At 58.9% G+C, this 20,116-nt stretch overlaps 1 protein-coding gene across 1 annotated transcript in view; it reads right to left on the bottom strand.

Annotated features, from left to right (window-relative positions):
* Nucleotides 1–12,115: 12,115 nt before the first annotated feature.
* The window catches only part of VWA5B1 (von Willebrand factor A domain containing 5B1), a 62,801-nt gene continuing 54,800 nt past the window's right edge, over nt 12,116–20,116 (bottom strand). The window contains exon 22 of the mRNA XM_089299228.1: nt 12,116–19,284. Coding sequence (XP_089155354.1) covers nt 18,811–19,284 — 474 coding nt within the window. The 3' untranslated portion in view covers nt 12,116–18,810. The remainder of the gene's footprint in view (nt 19,285–20,116) is intronic.

Genomic DNA, 20,116 nt, shown 5'->3' on the forward strand with positions numbered 1-20,116 from the left:
CTGTCCCCCATTCCCCACGTTGGTGCCTTCCCTGTCTTGCCCGCTGGGCAGAGGCCTCCTCCTTCTAAGCAGTAGGCACCTCCTCGGGGAAGCCTTCCCGGATACCTGCTCCTTCGCTGAACTTGCCCCGGTGCTAGAGGGCCAAGGCTTGTGGTGGTCAGGGTGGGTGGGCGTGGCTGGGTTTGCTCAGCCAGGGTCAGCACAGAGCAGAGCTAAAGGAATATCACTTGATGACTACGAATAGGGATGAATTCATGCAGAAAGGAAAGAATGAAGGGACGAGGTGGGGGGAAAGAAAAAATGAGGGAAAAGGGAAGAAAGGGAGGGAGGGTGCACACAGAGGCAAAGGAACAGGAAGGGGGGGAGCCCTAAGCTCGTGTCCCCTGGGGCCGCTCTCCACCCGGCACAGCCGACGCCAGCCTGTGCCCTCTCCCCGCCGCGCTCGCTGCCTGTCACGCTGCACAGGTCTCCAGTTGCCTCCGGCTCCCACAAAGTCTTCATTGTTCCCTTGCCTGCTCTGCTCCGTCTCTCTCGGTGCCAGCACTGCAGGAATGATCAGAGGCAGAGTGTCTGTCACCAGCACTGTGGGCTGATTCATCCGCAGGCGCTCCTCCCCCCAGGCGCCGGGCGCAGAGGCTCAGCCCCCGGGGCACAGGCTGCGAAGAGGACACCGTCCCTGGGCCCACGGGAGTTCTGTTGGAGCCACTGGCTTGGCGGTGGAGACAGAAGCTCTGACCTCTGCAGGAGGATGGGGGCGGGGGTTGGTCCAGACCCCCCTCAGCTGGGCACTCAGGAGCAGCTTTGTGCCCAGTTCCCTGAGCCTGAGCCAGGGAGGCTGGGTCTGGCTTTGGGCTTGGGCTGGCAGGAGAGGGGCCGACTGCAGACTTGGTGGGCGAGCACGAGAGACAGCACTCTGAGGCCTGTCCCCTTGGGAAGTGATGGCCACGGAACCCCGCAGTCGCTGCTGTTTACTCTGTACCCCCTATGTGCCAGGCCCCGTGCTGCGTCCTCCAGGGACCTCGTCTCTTTCCATCCTCACGCTAGCCTTCGGCCACAGGCATCATCACCATCCTTAAGTGCAGAAGGAAGCCACAGCTTGGAGAAGTCCAGGAAATCTTCAAGTTCAAGGCTAGAGAGTCAGTGTCAAGATTGGAACCAGGAGCTGGCACTGTGGTGTAGTGGGTAAACCGCTGCCTACAGTGCTGGCATCCCATACAGGCACCGGTTCGAGTTCCGGCTGTTCCACTTCTGATCCAGCATTGCTGCTAATGCGTCTGCGAAAGCAGTAGAAGATGGACCAAGTGCTTGGGCTCCTGCACCCACGTGGGAGACCCGGATAAAACTCGTGGCTCCCAGCCCCGACCATTTGGGGAGTGAACCAGCAGATAGAAGCCCCCCTCCCCGCCTCTGCCTCACCTTCTCTGTAACTCTGATTTTCAAATAAATAAATAATTTTTTTATTTGACAGGTAGAGTTATAGACAGTGAGACAGAGAGAGAGAGACAGAGAGAAAGGCCTTCCTTCCTTTGGTTCACTCCCCTAATGGCCGCTATGGCTAGCGCTGCGCCGATCTGAAGCCAGGAGCTAGGTACTTCCTCCAGGTCTCCTCTGTGGGTGCAGGGACCCAAGCACTTGGGCCATCCTCCACTGCCCTCCCAGGCCACAGCAGAGAGCTGGACTGGAAGAGGAGCAACCGGGACTAGAATGCAGGGTGCCGGCACCGCAGGCAGAGGATTAGCCAAGTGAGCCATGGTGCTGGCCAAATCAATCAATCAAGAAATCTTTAAAAAAATATTTGAACCAAAGAAAGTCAGACCCTGTGGCTTCCTGGTCAAGGCTCACCTTTTAGAAGAGGTTTATTGGGTTTGCCTTTGTGGTATAGCAATGCCGACAATCCCATATGGGTGCCGGGTTCGTCCCAACTCCTCCACTTTGGATCTAGCTCTCTGCTAATGGCCTGGGAAAGCAGCGGAAAATTGCCCCTGCCACCCATGTGGGAGACGTGGGTAAAGCTTCTGGCTCCTGTAGAATATAATAGTACAGCTAGCTGTAGAAATGGAAAGTAAGAAGCATCCAGCAAAGAAAATAGAATTCATTCTATTTTTTTCCTACGTCCTTTAAAAAGAACCACGGAGGGTGGTCCATGTGGCATTGTGGTACAGGGGGCCAAGATGCTGCTTGTGATGCCAGCATCTCATCTGCTTCTTTTTTTGAAAAAGATTTATTTTATTTATTTAAAAGACAGAGTTACAGAGAGACGTAGAGACAGAAGGAGAGAGATGTTCCGTCTGCTTGTTCACTCCCCAAATGGCTTCAAAGGCTGAGCCAATCCAAAGCCAGGAGCCAGGAGCTTCTTCTGGGTCTCCCACAGGATGCAGGGGCCCAAGGGGCCATCCTCTGATGCTTTACCGGGCTCATTAACAGGGAGTTGGATCATAAGTGGAGCAGCCAGGATTTGAACCAGTGCCCACATGGGATGCCAGCCCTGTAGCCAGGGCTTTAACCCGCTACACCATAGCACCAGACCCCTCATCTGCTTCTGATCCAGCTCCCTGCTAATGTGCCTGGGAGTACTTGGGCCCTTGTCATCCACGTGGGAGACCCAGATGGAGTTCCTAGCTCCTGGCTTCAGCCTGGCCAGCCCTGGCTGTTGTGGGCATTTGGGGAGTGAACCAGCAGATGGAGAATCTCTCTCTCTCTCTCTCTGTCTCTCTCTCTCCTCCTCCTCTGTCACTCTGTCTTTCAAATCTATCTATCTATCTATCTATCTATCTATCTATCTATCTATCTATCTCTATCATCTATCTTTGACAAACATCACAGGGCACACCCCACTTGTCTTGCTTTTCCTATTTATCATGAGAGTGTAGACATGTTCCCGTGTGAGTGAAACCTCTCAGCAAGTCCCACTTTAAGGGATCTGGAGCCGTGCATCCTCGCTGGGGTGTGGCCCTCATTTCCTGGCTGTGTGAACAAGCGCCCGGGTTTTGCTGCTGCCAGCGACAGCGGATGCACGTCTCTGCGCTCAGGCTTTCTCTGGCCTTCGGCTGCTCCCCTGAGCATCAGTTTCTGGAAGGGGCGTGGCGAGGTCAAGGCAGGTGCTGTGGGAGTGGGTGTTTGGGGAGAGAACCGGGGGTTCCCGAGGTCCACCCCAGCACGGTGGCTCAGCAGGCAGCCTGCCCGCCTTTGGACTAACACGCATGCTCCTGATGGCAGGCCGGGGAGTTAGACCTGCAGCAGAGCTTTGGTGATGCCCTGCTGCTTCTTCCTCTCCCAGGAGCAGCAAGGGGTGGGCAGGGCGGCCTTGCCCTGTGCTCTGGGAGGGAACCACGATTCAGAGGGTCATTTCACCTAACCCTGTCCACACTCACACACAGGTACCCCCAGACAGGTGGGCAGCTGAGCCTCAGCAACGGCAGGTGACTTGCAGGACTCCGTTGAGAATCCCTTGGCTGAGCGCAGCCACTGGCTCCCGGCTCTGCTGTTCTTTCCACAATATTAGCTGCTTCCCAAGTCTTGATTCCAGGTCATATAATTCTATCCCTCGAGCATGATGAATAACAATCACTGGTGCCACGTTGCCATAGCAACAATGGTCCCAAATTTCATCCCAGAAGTGCTGGGAGTGAGGGCTTGGGCTGTGAGAAGGCTGAGGCTGGGGTGGGGGCTGACCTGGACAGAGCTGGAGTCCTCAGGCCAGAGGGATGACATCACCCTGATGCCCCAGGAGGCCCCAGGGCCAGGCCCAGGGCACAGAGAGCACTGGCCATCACTAGCGAAGCTCTCCAGCTTAGTGCTGGTGCTCCCCCTGCAAAGAGAACCAGGATCCATGCTTCACTGTTTTTTTTTTTTTCCTCTTACAGACTGGAGCATGAGAGGCACAGCTGGGTCCTGGAGCAGACTGAGCCCCAAGAAAGGAGAAATGCAGGACAGAGACTGTGTCAGGCCCTCTGAAGTTCCAGGGAGGGACAGAGAGTTCAGGCTCCGCTGGCAGGTGGCAGGTGGCAGGTGCTGATCTACTCTGGGGAACACAGTACAGGCACGGGTCTGGAGAGGAGGCCAGGCCAGAACGGAGTCCAGGGGCTGGGGCGCTTGTCCAAGACACAGTCTTGGGCTCACAGGCAGGCCCAGTCCCCAAGCCCGTCCCAGACTCCCTTGGAGCACTGCTCAGCAGAACGGGCCTCTCCTCAGTGCTGGGGAGGAAGGGGGTGCTCCCTCCGGCAGCCGCTGTATGCTGGGGGAGCAGAGGATCGGGGTGGGGAGGGAGAAGCCCGGAGTCCGGGCGCTGAGGGGGTGAACTGCAGCTCTGCCCCTCCTTGGTTCTTTCCTTCTTCTCGCTCCGTCCATCCCAGTCTTCTCCTCCCACCCCAAGTCCTCCCCCCATGTCCTCCATGCTGTCTTCCTTTCTTCCTGCCTCATTCACCCTCCTTCGACCATCTCTTCTGCTCTTATTTACCTTCTCTCCTCTCCTCTCCTCCTGCCTGCAGCCGCTCTCTCTCCCGCCTCCCAGCAGCTCCCGGCCTATGTGCAGCAAAGCTGATCTTAATTAAAAATCAATCAATCAATCAAACCACACTGGGCTCCCCCCGGCCTCTCAGCCTTCATCAGGCCCTGCCATGGTTTGCTCAGAGAATCTAAACATCAGCACAAATCAAGCTATATGTAAAAGAAAAAAAGTCATCGCTAAACATTTCCAAAGCTAAACAGACAGGCAGTTAGGAGGAGGCTTCCTGCCCCGGTTTTATGAACTCCAGGCCCTCAAGATGGGAGAGGCCATTCAGTCCTATGGGCAAAGCCACCTGCCTGGGTCAAATCCTGGCTCTGCATCACACCAGCCATGTGACCTGGGACAAGCATGTGGTCTCTCTGTGCCTCAGTTTCCCTTTCTGTAAAATGATGATAATCGTCCTGTTTTGGAGGTTGTCATTGGATAAATGTCTTACCGTGAAAGATCCGAGAGCAGGGCTATCATGTGAGCTGTTCCTATTGGTGCTGCCTGAGGAGTGCCGAGTACTCCCCCCCCTTGGAGATATGGGCACACAACAGCACATTAGAGGCTGGGAAGTCCTACAGCAGAGAAACCTGTTTGGCTTTGTTATCTTAGTAATCCTTGGACTTCTATGTGTTAGAATGCTCCCTTTTTTGTAGGCACAAAACAAACCTGTCTCCAAGGAGCCACCCATTTTGGGGGCAGTAGGAGGCTTACAGCTTGAGAAACACTGACTTGGGGAATGAGGTGGAAGGAGAAGCCATTATCTAGGTTATCGTAATATAGAGGGGCTCAAACACCAGCGTTACCCTCACTGGCCACAGAACCCAAGAAATGGCATGGCCAAGACCAGAGAAGAGAAGTGCTTTGCTGAAGGCCATACAGCCAGGGGAACTTGAGACGGTTGAGTTCCGGGCCAAGATTCTTCTGCTTCCCCCCGTCCTCTCCTTCATTGTCAAGTAAATACAGGAGGTGTGTGTGTGTGTGTGTGTGTGTGTGTGTGGAGGGCCCCTCATCTTTGAGACAACAGAGCTCTGCCCCACGTTACTTTTCATACCCTTCAAGACTTGGAGGCTCAGTGGTCACCCAGAGTATGTAATTTCTTCCAAACCAGGGAGAAGCAAGAGCTGAGAAAACCCCCACTCTTTCCCATCTACCAAAAGAAAGTAAAAGAGTTGAGGGTTGTTTTTTTTTTATTTGACAGGCAGAGTTAGACAATGAGGGAGACAGAGAGAAAGGTCTTCCTTCCGTTGGTTCACCCCCCAAATGGCTGCTACAGCCGGCGCATTGTGCCAATCCGAAGCCAGGAGCCAGGTGCTTCCTACCAGTCTCCCAAGCACTTGGGCCATCAGAGTTGAGTTTTTTTTTTTTTTTTAAATCTCCCTGCACAGGCAGTGTGCCCCAAGTCCTGTGTAAAGACAACCCATGGGCCCTGTCCCTGGTGCTGAAACGCTGCCTGGCGCCAGGACAGTGCTCCACAACCCCGGCTCTGCTGCAGAATCTCCCAGAGTGGGGGGCCGGGGTCATCCTCTGGACACCGTGACCCCAAGGCCTCTCACCTAACCTGTTGCATCACAATTCCCCAGGGTGGCCCATGAATGTCTCCCAAGGGGGTGGTTTGGGACCTCACTGCCTCAGGAAACATCTGTGGATCCCATGCCTGGCCCTCCTCTCTCATGGATCATTGTTTTTCAGTGGCACAGTTTTCTGCAAAAAAAAATTTATAATTTGGTATTCTCATAGAAAAAATCATGATGTATGTTTCACGTCAATGGAGCAGATTTTACGGGCTGTCGGCAGTTCTATTACTTTCATGGCAGTAGAATTCTTTTCTGCTCTGGGGACTTGAGGGTGGACATCCCTCCTGACTCCACATCTGTGGTCCTCTGAAGCCTACAGGCTCTACAGAGATCCTTCCCTCGGCCTGCAGGCCTGGTGGCTGGGGGAGCCGCAATGGTCTTAACTATGTTCACATGTTTCCTGTCCTCACATCGCACCACTCTGGGGGTACCCAAGAAGCTTCTATTGCAGTATTTATTCTTCCAGATCTTTCTGTTGTCCTCCGAGACCCTGAGAAAAATCCCCCTCAGTGGGGAAACAGTTGCATTGGGCATTCTACCGAGAAAGATGCCAGTGGGATGGGTTCCTCAGCCCAGGGTGACCCCTACCCCCATGCTCTAGTGTTGGGGGATAGAGGGGGATTTATCTTTGCAGCCCATCTCCTCTTCTTTTTTTTTTTTGACTGGCAGAGTGGACAGTGAGAGAGAGAGACAGAGAGAAAGGTCTTCCTTTGCCGTGGTTCACCCTCAAATGGCCGCCGTGGCCGGCACACTGTGGCCGGCACACGGCGCTGATCCGAAGCCAGGAGCCGGGTGCTTCTCTTTGTCTCCCATGGGGTGCAGGGCCCAAGCACTTGGGCCATCCTCCACTGCACTCCCTGGCCACAGCAGAGAGCTGGCCTGGAAGAGGGGCAACCGGGACAGAATCCGGCGCCCCCACCGGGACTAGAACCCGGTGTGCTGGCACCGCAGGCAGAGGATTAGCCTATTGAGTGGCGCCGGCCCATCTCCTCTTCTTATCTGATGTCCCAGCAGTTACTTTGAGGCTGTGAGGATGTAGAGAGTAGTGGTTACAGGCATGGGCTTTGGAGCCAGAGCTGGGTTTAAATCCTGGTTCTGCCTTCAGCTAGCCATGTGGCCTCAGCTGAGTGGTTTCCACTGACTGGGTCTTAGTGACCTACTGTGTAAAAATACGGACCCTACAGGTAATGCCCAGACAGGATTGATGTAGATACTGTGTAAGAAAACTGGCATAAACGGTTGTCCCATAAGCCGTCATAACTTACAGCAATCACCCAAATGAATCTCCACCCAGGTGACGGAGGGGACCCTCAGGGGAGCATTCTCACTTCAAAATCATTTTCTTGAGTCCTGCAGACTTCCGCTCCTCCTGGGGCACATGGGCTAGCTTCTGGGAAGATGAACTGGATGGGCTCGCAGGGACCCCAGGAGGCACTGGTACAGCATCGGGTGGAGGAGGTGGGGATGTGGGTTTGACATCGAGCAAGTGCAATGGGAGTTTGCGCTCGGCTTCCCACTGCCGCTGTGAGCCCAGCCCTGCAGAGCCTGTTTCTCCCCACACAGGGGAGGCGAGGAGAAGCACTAGCTGGGTGCTGTGTGCAATGAGTCCATCCAGGGTGATGTCTACGGTGACACACGCTGCTGCTTCTAGAGCCACCATGAGTTCTGTGCGTGTTCACACACTAGGATGCTGAGTGAGGAAGTGAGGAGGGCGCCCTGTGGCTTGGGATAGCTGGGGGTGCACGCAGACTCCCGGGGCTGCGCCGAGCTGCCAGCGCCGCAGTGAGCTCCTCATCACTGGAGGGAAGCAAGCCCCTGGTGGACTCAGAAGTAGGGCAGCGCCCCACGTCTGTGGTGCCCACTCTCCCCCTTCTCCGCTCCTGGCTCCTGCTCACTGGGGGCCTCTGTTTTCCAAAGCAGCAAGCAGCCTGCGTGGTAATTACTTTTGGACTTATTAAGCATAATTATCCCCTAATCGCACACAACCAGTAATTACTGTGGCTGTTACCAGGGCCTACCCAGGCAGTACCGCCCGCAGCACCGGGTCCAACACCCAGCTGGAGCCCGAGGTGGAGCTGGTGCTCCCAGTCCCGGAGTGGGGGGGGGGGTGTCGCTGCATCTGAGACCTCCAATCTGGCGCTCCATTGGCCTGGGTGCAGGGCTGGTCAAGGAGTGGCTCACAGGAGCCAGCCCAGGGCCGTCCCAAACTCCAACTCATCAGCGTGCTGCCGAGCCCTCCGCACTCTGAGGCCAGCCCACTCCATCCACCTGCCTTTGCCCAGGTGGGTCCCTCCTCCTGGGGCTCTCTCTCTGTCCCCCTTCCCTCCCTTTCTCCTCCCTTCATGAATCTACTGAGTCTCTTTTCTGTTCCTGGCCCTCTTCCTGGTACTGGGGACACAAGGCGGGATGGGGGGGATGCAGGAAAAACCCATGCTCTTAACGGAGCTTCTCTGGGAGAGAAAAAGGGAACAAACCAGCGCTGGAAGAAGAGGATGCAGTGTGGAGGGGAGGTTTTCTTTGGGAGAGAAGTTGGTGGTTGGAACAGAATGGCTGTGTGAGCCTCTTGGGGCTGGCCGCGTTTGAACAAGGCCTTGGAGGAAGTGAAGGGCTGTGCTCTGGTGTCACTGGGGAATGTTCCAGAAAGAGGGCAGATCCCGGCCAGAGCCCAGAGGAGGGAGCAGCTCGTCAGGTTTGGGGGCGGAGGCCAGGATGGCTGGAGCAGAGGGAAGGGTGGAGGGCCACAGGGTCAGAGCCCTAGGGAGGCAGGGGGGAGTCGAGAGGGGCCCGGCAGGCCATTTCAAGAGCTGGCTTTCCTTGGCATGAGACATTCGGCCCCACTTGTATTGTTAGTGCACATTCTGTCCACAGACAGACTGTGGGGGACAAAGGGTCCCAGGAGGATGGTGGCAACAAATCCCAGTGTGAGGCGGTGGCCACTTGGGCTATGGTGGCAGCTGTGGAGCCGGGAGGAAGGGGTGGGTCCTGGAAGCGTTGTCCAAGTAGAGACGGCTGGAGAGGTGTGCACAGGGACTCCAAGGTGTCGCTGCTCATGACACAGGGAGGCTGCCATTCAGCAGCTGGGGCAGACCTGGGGTGAGGCAGGTGCCTCTAGTGTGGGGCTGCCCAGGTCTTAGCAAGCAGGTGTGACCCGCAGGCCAGTCCACGGGGCTTGGGAAGGGGATGCGGTGGGAACCCCCAAACTCTGCCCCCGCCCCGGAAGCAGCAGACTGGGTGTGCTCGCTGCTGAGCGAGGCACGGTGGACTGGGAGCCCCAGGCCCTCCCGTGCAGAGAGGAAGCGCAGGTGACAAGGAGGGGGGAGGGGAGGGGGAGGGGGAGGGGGAGGGAGCCCGGCCCAGGAGGGGCCTGCCCTGCAGCGGGGAGAGCGCCTCCTGCCCGCGTGAGGCGCGCTAATATTTATTTACACGCCGTGATGACTATTATTTATTAAGGTATCGCTGCCAACCGCGCGCCCGCTAATTGCTCTTAATGGGTCCCCGCCCGGTTCTCACGGCGACGCCTTCGCGGCGGCGGAGCCCGGAAACCGAGGGCCGAGCGAGCGTGCAGAGAGTGCGGGGAATGCGCTGGGCTGGGGCGCGGGGAGCGCGCGGTCGTGGAGCAGGCGGTGCTGGGAGCGCGCCGGGGGCGTGGGCAGCGCGGGGTGCCCGGGTGCGGGGCTACAGAGCGCGGCAGGCAGAGCCTGGGCCGGGGCCGGGGCGTGGGGGACCCCGAGCGCGAGGGCCGGCGAGGGGAGGCCAGGCGGCGTCTCCGGGCGCGCGGGGCCCCTGGAGCGAGGGCGGCGCGGGGACCCGCGGGGCTCGTGTGGCCGTGGGCGGACACACCGATGGCCACCGGGCCCCGGGAGGGGCCGCCGCCTCCCTGCACCCGGCCCGCGTAGGCGGCCGCCTCGCCTCGCCTGGTTCTCCCGACGTCAGCAGCCGCCACCGAGCCGGAGGGAGCGGTTTAATTGGCGGGATTTTGGGTTAAGGACAGATGTGGCTTCGTGGGGTTCGGAGGCGGGGCGGCGCTGAGCGCGGGTGGGGGAGGAGGCAGAGACGCAGGCAGGGGAGAGGAGCAGCCGAGCGAACCCGGAGGCGAGGCAGAGGCCTGAGATACCCGGAGGGGGTGGGGATGGGGTCGAGCCCACTGCCCCCGGAGGCGGACCAGCTTCTCCCGGCCTTAGCGGCCTGCGGCCCAGGCAGGTCTTGTTCGGGATGGGGGGCCCCTTGGGCACGCTTGCTCATTCAGTTGTTTACCGGTACCGAGGGGACAGTGGCGACTCCCGGGCCGCCTCTCTGGGATGGGAAGTGCAGTTAATTAAACGCGGGCAGCTGTGCCCTGCCCCTCCCGCCCGCAATGCAGGGGGCTCCTGGGAGCTCTGTGACCGCAGGGGGCCAAGCGCATCCCCCATTCCTCCCTCCCAGAGGTAGGTGTGTCGGTTTTCCCCAGGAGGTGCTGGGTTGGAAGTGACCCAGAGGCTGGCCGGCTGGAGGTGCCAGCCCAGGGCCAGGCCTCTGACTGACCGCGGTTACCATTCATTGCATCAGGTGGGTGCGCCTTCGAGGGTGCTGCCTGCTGGCTGGACGGAGCAATGCCCTGGGTGCCCAGAGGCTGCCGCCTCGGAGCTGGGCCTCCAGACCGCAGCCTCAGAGTGGGTAGAGGAGGGGCGGTCCCTCCACTCTTTCCTACTCCAGTGTTCTGGGGCCTGGAGGCAGGAGGGTCGGCTCACAGCCACAGGGTGCGAGGGGACCTGGGGAGTTACAGGGCTGAGTGTCACCTGCTGCAGTCACCGTCTCCAGCCATCACCTGCGCTTGCAGACACCTGACCGTTTGTGATTTCACCGTGGTCTTCTGCAGATGTCACCTTGGAGTAGCTCCAATGTGGAATCGTTACACTGGATGAAGGCAGTGACCTTGGTCCAGGCCCTAAGCCTCCCAGGGCCTCAGTATCTCCATATGTAAAACGGGGAGGTGGGGAGGCATTTGGAGGTTTGAGGGCCCCTTTCCTGTGGGACTGCCTGTGGTAGGAGCAGCAGGGACCTGGGTCCCCCAGGCCAGGGCCCGTCTGCTGCTTCCCCTGCTTGGGACCACTGGACGCAGTGAGCAGTGTGTGATGAGCAGGGGAAAGGCAGGAAGATTTGTCTCTGATTCTCCGGGGTCTTCAGCTTCCTGGTCCCCAGCTGCCTTCCTGGGGAGTGACACAAGAGTCTGCCTTCTGGGGACCGTGTGGAGAGAGGAGAGTCGTCAGGCAGGGACAGAGCGAGCCCGAGGTCCCAGCAGCTGAGCCTGGAAGAGCAGAGTTGGGAGGAAGGGAAAAATTGCCTACAAGAGTACACAGTCTAATGGAGGAGACACTCCAAGAGTACCAGTCCGATGGAGGAGACAGAGAGAGCCCCATTTAGGAAAACTGTCTGAAGGCGGAGTAAGACCTCTGCCCATGGGAAGCCTCCAGTCTGATGGTGGTGGTGGGATTTGGGGTGGTGCAGAGGGTACCTCCTGGTGCCACTGGGAGTTCCCAGGTGATGGGGAAGCGGAACACACAAACCCAAGTTGTTAATAACGCAGCCCATCAACAGTTGCTGCCGACAGGAGTCTGGGAGGGCTTCTTGAAAGAAGTGGGCTTTGCATGGAGGGGGCACCAAGGGGAGGAGGCAGCAGGAGGCAGGGGAGGGACCAGGTTGTTCCCCAGGTGAGCTGGCCTGGAGTCTGGACACATGGGTGAGTACGTGACCAGCACAGGCTGTCAGTGGGCCTCAGAGCCATCACGAAGCACTCATTTTTAGCAGAGAAGAAGGGCTGCTGGCAGGGACAGGAATAGCTTCTGAAGCCTCCCTTCATCCCCGCCGCTTCTCTTTCCCCAAAATGTCTTTGGTTTGAGCGGGCTCTGGGCGTGGAAGGCAGTGCACATCCACAGCGCCCTCTGCTGGATGGTAACAGAACCGCACTACTGGCTCCGTTTCAAGGCAATTCCACAAGCAGGCAGAGGAGGCCCTCCCAGCAGGTGCCACCCAGAGCACCCAGTGATGCAGAGTCCCACTGCATCATACGGGATGTGTGCCCCTTTCTTCCTCCAAGGCCCGGGACCTGGGTATATGGACTTTAGGTGTGGGTGGCTCAATGCCTCCAGGAAGGATTCATGATGGGGGGACTGCAGGTGGTGCTTGGTGGGAATGAGGGCGTCTGCTCTTGATGGCAGAGCGAGAGAGCTTGGCAGAGTTAGGCTCAGACTCAACTTGGTACTTTTCCCCCATTTCCAGGGTGAAGATTGAGCCCAACCAAGCTCAGGTTTCCTAGGAAAATCAAGCAGTGCCCTGGCTACTTTAGGACAGAGGACCCAGGAGACTCGGAAGGCCAAACCCTGGAGCTCCCTCCATTCCCACCTACAGAGGCGGAGAAATCAGCCAAGGGTTGATTGGTTCCCAGCAAACAAGCTGCTCAGGGCTTTCCAACTGAGCCTCACGTTTGATTTTGGGCCCGTCTGGGAGGGCTCTACCATGGTGGCTGCTGACCATTTTCCAATAGGTTTTGATCATTTCATTGCTTCTGAGAAAAACCCAAAATGTGGAGCTGGGCTCAGGCGAGAGACTGCAGCAGGTGCTGTGGGCGCCTTGCTGCAGCCCCTCCGCTCGTCTCCAAGCACGTGGACCTGTCGTCTCCCAACTGCTAGCACTCCCATCTCTCTCTCTAACTAAAAGAAAAAAAATCAATTTCCCAGTTCATCTTCCTAATTTCAGACCAAATCCAATGTACAAAAGGAATCTGCGTTCCCCTTTGTTATTTAGACTCCTTCAATAATGCAGCTTCCTGATCGCTTGTTATTACCAAAGTCTTAGAATAGCAGGTGGCATTCGGGAGCTTTGACTGCAAAGACACTGCATATCGAGCTCCGCGTTGGTGCAGGGCAGGTGCACGGGAGTGCGTGTTACACGCTGCATCATGTTCCGGCAGCGCCAGCACCTGCATTTGTTTGCCTGGCGGCTTTCTCTGGCTGCGGGAGCCTGCTCAGCTGGTGCAGCTGTGGCTGGCCAGGAGCACCAAGGAACTGATGCCCTGGAGTGGCCAGTGACGGTGTGGAATGGTGTGCACGTGCTCACGCCTTCCCTGGACGCTCCGAGGAGGGCATCTGCTGTGGTCCCCGAGATGCCAGTAGTGGGGGGTGACCTGCTTGGCGACATTCCCTTTGTCGGTGCCCACTGTGTCCCTCTCCCACTCCCATGCTCTGGACTGGGATCACCCCAAGTTAACCATGTGCACCGAATCCTTATCTCAGCCTCTGCTGTTGGGGGAAATGTGGTGAGCTTGATCAGACTGTCTCAGTCTTAAAACCAAAGGTCCCGTTTCTGGGCACCCTCCCTCCAATCTGGGCAAACTGGGACAGTTGGTCCCCTTGCTGGGGGACCCACACCAGGACACAAGTGACACCAAGCAAGGTAAGCAGATCTCCGAAGGCCAAGTATTTATTGGCTTTGAAACCAAAGAGAAGACACAAGGATAATTTTGTCATCTTGTCCACATCGATCCAACAGCTTGTCTATGAGCCCAAAGCCTGGAAGAGGATGCGGTAGCTACCAGGTACAAGGAATCCATTCCCTTGAGAACACGCATGCACACGCACACGCACACGCACACAGCCCCCGCACAGGATTTACTAAGCGCAGGTGCACGTTAGACAGCGGGCATCTGGGGTTCTACAGTATCAGCATCAAGGCTGCCGAGCAAGAGGGCGATGCATATGCCAGGAAGGAGGGAGTGTCACAGGCACGCCGGGGACGTGACAGGTGGCAGCCAAAGGGACAGGGCGGCATGTTGTAGGCACTTGAGGCTCTGATGGGGACAAGCACCGGCCATGCCACTTGAGCCAGAGCCGCCGCGAGTGTCGCCAGAGTCAGCAGCATGGAGACAAGGCGCTTTGCTTTGGAAGCAGCTGGGAGCTCAAGACAGCTGGCCCTGAGCCAAGGGGCTCTGCAGCATGAACAGGAGAAATCCCACTTTGTCAGGGACCCCAGGGAGGCAGTGCTGTTGAGGGGCTGGGGACAAGGGTGGACACGAGGGTCAGGGAGCCCGTCCTAGGGGGCTGTAGGCCTGGTCAGATGCTGCTGCCAAGCCCTGGACCTGGGGCCAGAGCTCTGCAGATCTGACTTCCAGCTGGCAAATGCCACTGTGCCCCTGCCCTGGTTATCTGGGCACTGGTGGTGAGGAGCACGCTGTGTCACAGCCGGAGAACGCACCTGCATTTTGTTGTTGTTGTTGTTGACTTCTCTACCCTCTGCTGGGCTGGTGGGGGCTGAAACGAGATCTTCTGGGTGCCCCATTCTTGGGTAGCACCCTCCCCCTCGCTCCCCAGGGCACTAAGGATGCAGAATGCTTCTGGGTCTGGGGGTGCTCGGTGATGTTACAATGCACAGCTAGTGAGAGGTACCCTTGGGACCCCTGACCAGCAGGTGCCAGGTGCCGCATGGGTTCCGGTCACAGCAGAAAAGAGGGCAGCCCATGACTGGTGGGGGCAGGTGCACAGAGATGGAGGAAGACCCCATTTTCATGTCCCCTTATTGGGAGGCCCTGCCAAGGAAGAGAGAAGTAGAATAAAGTCTTGGAGAGAGGAGGGGACTTGGTCCTCCACTAAAGAGAGAAGACAACAGGGGGCAGGGCAGGATTAGAGGAAACTTCCAGAAAACTTGACTGACAGGGGAGCCAGCTAGACGGGAGGAGGAGGACTCTTTGCTCCTTCAAACATCTGGAGAGCAAGTGTAAACCCACCAGGAGCTGGGCTTGGACGTGGTCACAGCAGGTGTCAGGCACAGCAAGTGTTGTCTCAGGTCAGCGGGACAGTGGGTGCTATCGGCTTGCCCACAGGGAGAGGACAGGCTGGGGGAACACAGGTGCGGGCCGGCAGCTGAGGCTGCCAAGGATGGGGCCCAGTTCTCCCAGAATCTGGAGCCGGTGCTGTCAGCTGATGGGCCTCAGGAGGTGGACCCTCAGGGCACCACCCACCCCCAGACAGGGAGGCTCACAACAGGGGCTCCTGTCCCTGCAGTACCAGGGTCGGCTGTCTGGACAGCTCAAGGAGACGCTGGTAGCACAAAGGGGACCCAGACGGCGCAGGTCGAAGGCAGGTGCAGACAGGGCAGGACCCAGGGGCTGGGCGTGTGACTCAGTCACCTGCAACACCCCGAGTGGGAAACCGCTTCCCGGGACAGACTTCACATGCATCCTGCCAAGCCCCCAAAATGACAGGGACAGCACCTGCTAAGCTTGCTGTACCCCCACCCCCGCCACCTTCCCTGGCACACAGTAGGCATTCCATAAATGATCTGTGAATGCCAGTGCTCAGAGAACCCTAAGGGAGATTCAGCCCTGCGTCACCCCCGTGGGAGACTACACGTGAACCCGTTAACACCTGCACCTACAGAGGCTTCTCTTCCTGCCGTGGCCCCAATGTATTTTCCCACAGAATAGGCTCACTCACTGCTAGCATGCAGGACAAGGTTGGAAGTGACCCCTTCAAACTACAAAAGATGAACAAACAGGGCCTCCGAGAAAGCAAGCGACTTTCCCAAAGTCACACAGCACGGTGGCTGGCGGTGGGGTGGGGACCAGCACCGGGGCGGCCCCACTTGGCTCAGTGTTTGTCCAGCTGCAGGCAGCGTGGAGGCAGGACAGACCATGCCCCTTTGCTTGACCTAGACGCAGGGGCTGCCTAACGCATTAAACCCGATTCTTCCACCATAGAGAGCCGGCGGCAGGTTTCACCAACTTGAGAACCTCACGGAGGTGACTTCAGCTTCAGCACACGCATAAGTCACCTAAGGTTCTTGGCTGCAGAGCCTGAGCCTGGGACCCTCTGCCTGGCGCTCCTGGGCGCAGCATCCCGGGGCTGTGAGTCATCGCGGTACCCCCGAGGGTCTTTCGAAGGCGTCTTCTGTCTGAGCGCCCTGTAGAGTCCTTGGGGCTGTTTGAGACCACAGAGAATTCGTTCCTCCGCACCTTCTGGTGTCCCGGGCGGGGAGCTCAGGGGCTGCAGAGGTCAGCAGTTTACTTGTGCATCAAAATGTGAGCACAGCTTGTGGCCAGTGTTGTGGCCCAGCAGGGCGAGCTGCTGTTTGCAATGCCAGCATCCCATACTAGAGCAGCAGTTCGAGTCCCGGCGGCTCCACTTCCACACTTGATCTCAGCATCTCAGCCAAAAGGCCGAGAACGATTGCTCCACTTTCTATTCAGCTCCCTACTAATGCGCCGGGGAAAGCAACAGAGGGTGGCCCAAGTACTTAGACCCCTGCCACCCACCCATATGGGAAACCCGGATGGAGTTCCAGGCTCTTGGGTTCAGTCTGGGCCAGCCCCAGCCATTGTGGCCATGGGGGAGTGAACCAAAGACCTCTCTCTCTCTCTCTTTCTCTCTCCTTCTCTCTTTCTTCCCTTCTCTGTCACTCTGTCTTTCAAATAAATAAAATGAATCTTTAAGAAAAACATGAGCAGAGCTCCAGTGACCACTACAGGGGCAGGAGCTGAGGGGTGTTGCTGGGGTTTCCCGTTATTCCTTGCGGGCACCTGTGGTTCCCCACTGAACAGGGGCTGGGCTGCCTCGAGCCCTGGTTATTGTCCACACCAAAGCCTGGAGACCCAGCATCAGGCTTGTGGGGTGGGGGTAGGGCCACACAGCCCCATCCAACCTGCTCATGTTAGAGGGGAAGCCAGGGGGCTTCCATGACTTGTTCAAGGTCACGCACAAAACTGGAGCAAATTCATGTTCACTAAGAGGGCATCATCTCTGGAGCAGAGAGTCTGGGGCTGTCAGAGCAGAAGCGAGCCCAGCTCCTGGGCAGCCGGTGGGGGAAGCCGCTTCTCAAACTCGTACCAGGGCTCAGGCTGCTGAGCTTGCCGTGGGTGGTGGACCAGGAAGTGGATGCCCCCCGCCCCCAGCTCCCCCCCAGCCTCATCTTGAAGCTGGGGCTGCAGGCTGCGGAGCTACAGAAGGGGGTTTTGTTGGGGGAGGGGTGTGCAGGGAGATGACAGCTCTCGTCACACCTCCTTGACGCTTCAAGCAAGAAACCTAAAGCCCTGGTCCTCATCCCCTGAGGGGCACTGGCTTTGAGCCACACCCCAGGCTGGCTGGGCTTGTGACGGCCACAGGGGTCAGGCCCCGCCTGGCTGCGCTCCTCGCTGGGAACAGGTCTGGAGTGGAGCCAGTGAGCTGAGCCGAGGCGCCGTGGGACTTCATCCTAAGTCTTCCACGGCGGCCGCTGGTGCAGAGCCCACCTGGGAGGTTCTGCAGCACAGCAGGAGCGCAGAGCGTGGTGGGGCACGTGGGGAGCAGGTGCCTCTCCCTTCACCCCCAGCGGACATCCTCTGGGCTCCTCCCTTCCTCCAGCCCCTGCTGGACACTGGACCTTCCGTGGGTCTTCCAGAGGCTGGCACTTGTGCCCGAGCCCACCAGGGCCCTGTGTGGGCTGGTTTGATGAGCAGAGACCCGCAGGGTCTCCCTGAAGAGGGAAGTGGAATGGGGCTCTGTGCCAGGGCCACGGGGCATTCCTGGGAGGGACATTTGATGAGAAGAGGCCCAGGAGAAAGGGGGCACAGCTTCAGCCTGGGGTGCCACCCTGGTGGGGTTCCTTGATGAGGTCCAGACCCACCTCCTGGTTGGCCAGTGTGGCCCCAGCTGGGAGGGAAACTGAGGCTGAGGGCACATCAGCCCCCATATGGGTGTCACAGGGTGGGCCAGAGAGAGGGAGGCTGCTGCTTCTCACCAAGCAAACCGTGCTCTGTGCCCAAGCTGCCACCTGTAGAAACACTGCAGCCACGCGCGGCTCTCTGTCACACAGGCAGCCTCTCTCCCTGACGTCGTGGTGTGGCTGGGGAGGCCCCCACTATCCCAGGATGCAGCGCCCACGGAGGTGCCTCTCTAGGCCCCCAGTCTGGGTGAATAGAGTTGGCCTCACTGATTCCTGACAACGCGTGGGTCATTTCAGGCGCCGCTGGTCTCTCCATGGACTGCTGCAAGCCTGCCTATTTTTCTCGGACTTGGCCTCGAATACTTAGCCTCTCAGGGTCTCTCCCTGGGTCCTGCCCACCCCCACTTCTTCTTAGACAGGAAGCCACAGTGGATGTGCAAGCCGACACTAAGATGTGCTAGGGGAGCTTGCTGGGTAGCCAGAAAGGCCTCCGGGGGCGTCTTTAGCAAAGTGTCTGGATGGATGGTTCTCTAATCAGCCTGGAAGTGGGGCTTGCGGGTGCCAAGGCCGGCCCACGGAGCTAAGAGCCCAGCTACAGTAGTGCAGGCAGAGGTGGCCTCCCGTGCCAGGAGCCGGCCTGCCCTCTGGTGTCTTGGAGGGGCTGGGTTCGCCCGTGCACCCTGTGGTTGGAAGGGGCATCCCTGATCCTGCTCTGTGCACCCACGGTCTTCCTCCAGAGAAAGCGGGGACTTCTCTGTATTTCCTCTCACCAACCTGCGGTAGCCGGAGGCCCCAGGAGGGGCCGAAGGTCTGAGCAGAGAGATCTAGTCCAACACACTCACCTCCTTTCTTGTTTTATAGACGGGGACACTGAGGCCCAGACAGGGGGCAGGGACTGGCCTAGAGTTGCAGGGCTGGGTGGTAGCAAAGTTGGCACTGACCCCCGACCTCCCAATGCCAGTCCAGGGCTCTCCCTGGCACTCCCTACACTGGCTACAGCGTCGTAAATCTCCCTGGGGCCAGTCCGAAGCGGGACCCAGCCCTTGTGTCGCCTGCCCCAAGGCCCCTCCCCCACTACACATAGCTGGGGTTGTAGCAGAGCAGATTGAACTCCAGGTTCTCGTCCCAGTGCCGCAGGAGCACGAAGAGCTGGCGGGCGGCGGCCCTGAGGGTGCCCCGCGAGCGGCCCTCGGGCACCTCCTGCTGCTCCAGCCACGAGTCGGCTTTGGCCGCCACCAGCTCCCACTCGATGAAAAAGGAGGCGGAGCTGTGCTCCAGCCAGGCCAGCCCCACCACGGTGGCCCACAGCTTCCCTGTATGCTCAGCCACCTCCCTGGACTCCAAGGCCGGCCTGCCCTCCGCCAGGGGCTCCAGGGGGACGCCGCTGCAGGTGGGGTGCTGCGGCGGGGCGGCGGGCTGGCGGGCCGTGAACGACACGCGGTGGCAGGTGAAGGGCGAGGCCCACTTGAGCTTCTCCATGGGGATCTGGATGGCCTCGCAGAAGGCTTGGTTGAGCAGGAAGGCTCCGGAGGCCAGCTGCAGAGTCACCTGTGTGCGGAGGAGCCCTCAGTGGGCCTCACACCGGGCGGCTCCTGGAGCCCCTGGCTGGGCCAGAGTCTGCGTCCACACCGCCCGCGCACTCACCTCCGCTCACCCCGCCTGCTGGGCCCGGGCTGCACCCCCCTCCTCTGTCCCACAGCTGCTTCAGCCGTCGCTCCCCAAGCTCCACTCCACATCATCACCCCCAAACCTCCTCTCGTGCTGGGCAGGGGCCCCGCCTGGCCACAGGGCTGTCCGGTCCGCTTCCCCTATCCGCACCGATTGGCTCCCGAGTCAGTGAGAGACAGCTCTGCTGTCCACCCCGTGCCTCCTCATGGTGTCCCCGCCTCTTCTCCCCTCTCACCCAGTCTCTCCGCCCTGCACCCTGGACCCTCTGTGTGCGCTGTGTGAGGTGGAGATCACGCACTTTTTGGGGTCTGTTCATTGGCTTCCAGATTCCCTTAGCACAAATGCAGCCCTGGTCTGCCCTTGCCTTTCACCTCTCAATCTCCTCACTCCAGCTGCCCAGTCCACTCGCTCCATCTCTCCAGGCCCCTGGCCAGCACCCCCCACCCACTCCGTCCCTCAGGAAGTCCCCCTGCAGCCCCATCCCACCTCCGACCTGGCTAGGGTGCTCCCGCACCCCTGCACTCTCCCCACCAAACCAGACTTAGCCCACCCCAGCGCTCCCCACGGGTGGAACTGCCTGGCCCCGTGCACTGGTTCTTCCAGACGCTTAGCACGACGAGCGCCTGGACCACGTTTGTCTGGGTCACGTCGCGCCTCTAGCACAGAGTGAATGCCCGTATCGAGCTCTGCAGTGTGTGCACTTGGAAGCCCA

This window comes from Oryctolagus cuniculus, chromosome 7, assembly GCF_051225735.1.
Source record: "Oryctolagus cuniculus isolate XC-2025 breed Fujian yellow rabbit chromosome 7, ASM5122573v1, whole genome shotgun sequence".
Taxonomy (NCBI): domain Eukaryota; kingdom Metazoa; phylum Chordata; class Mammalia; order Lagomorpha; family Leporidae; genus Oryctolagus; species Oryctolagus cuniculus.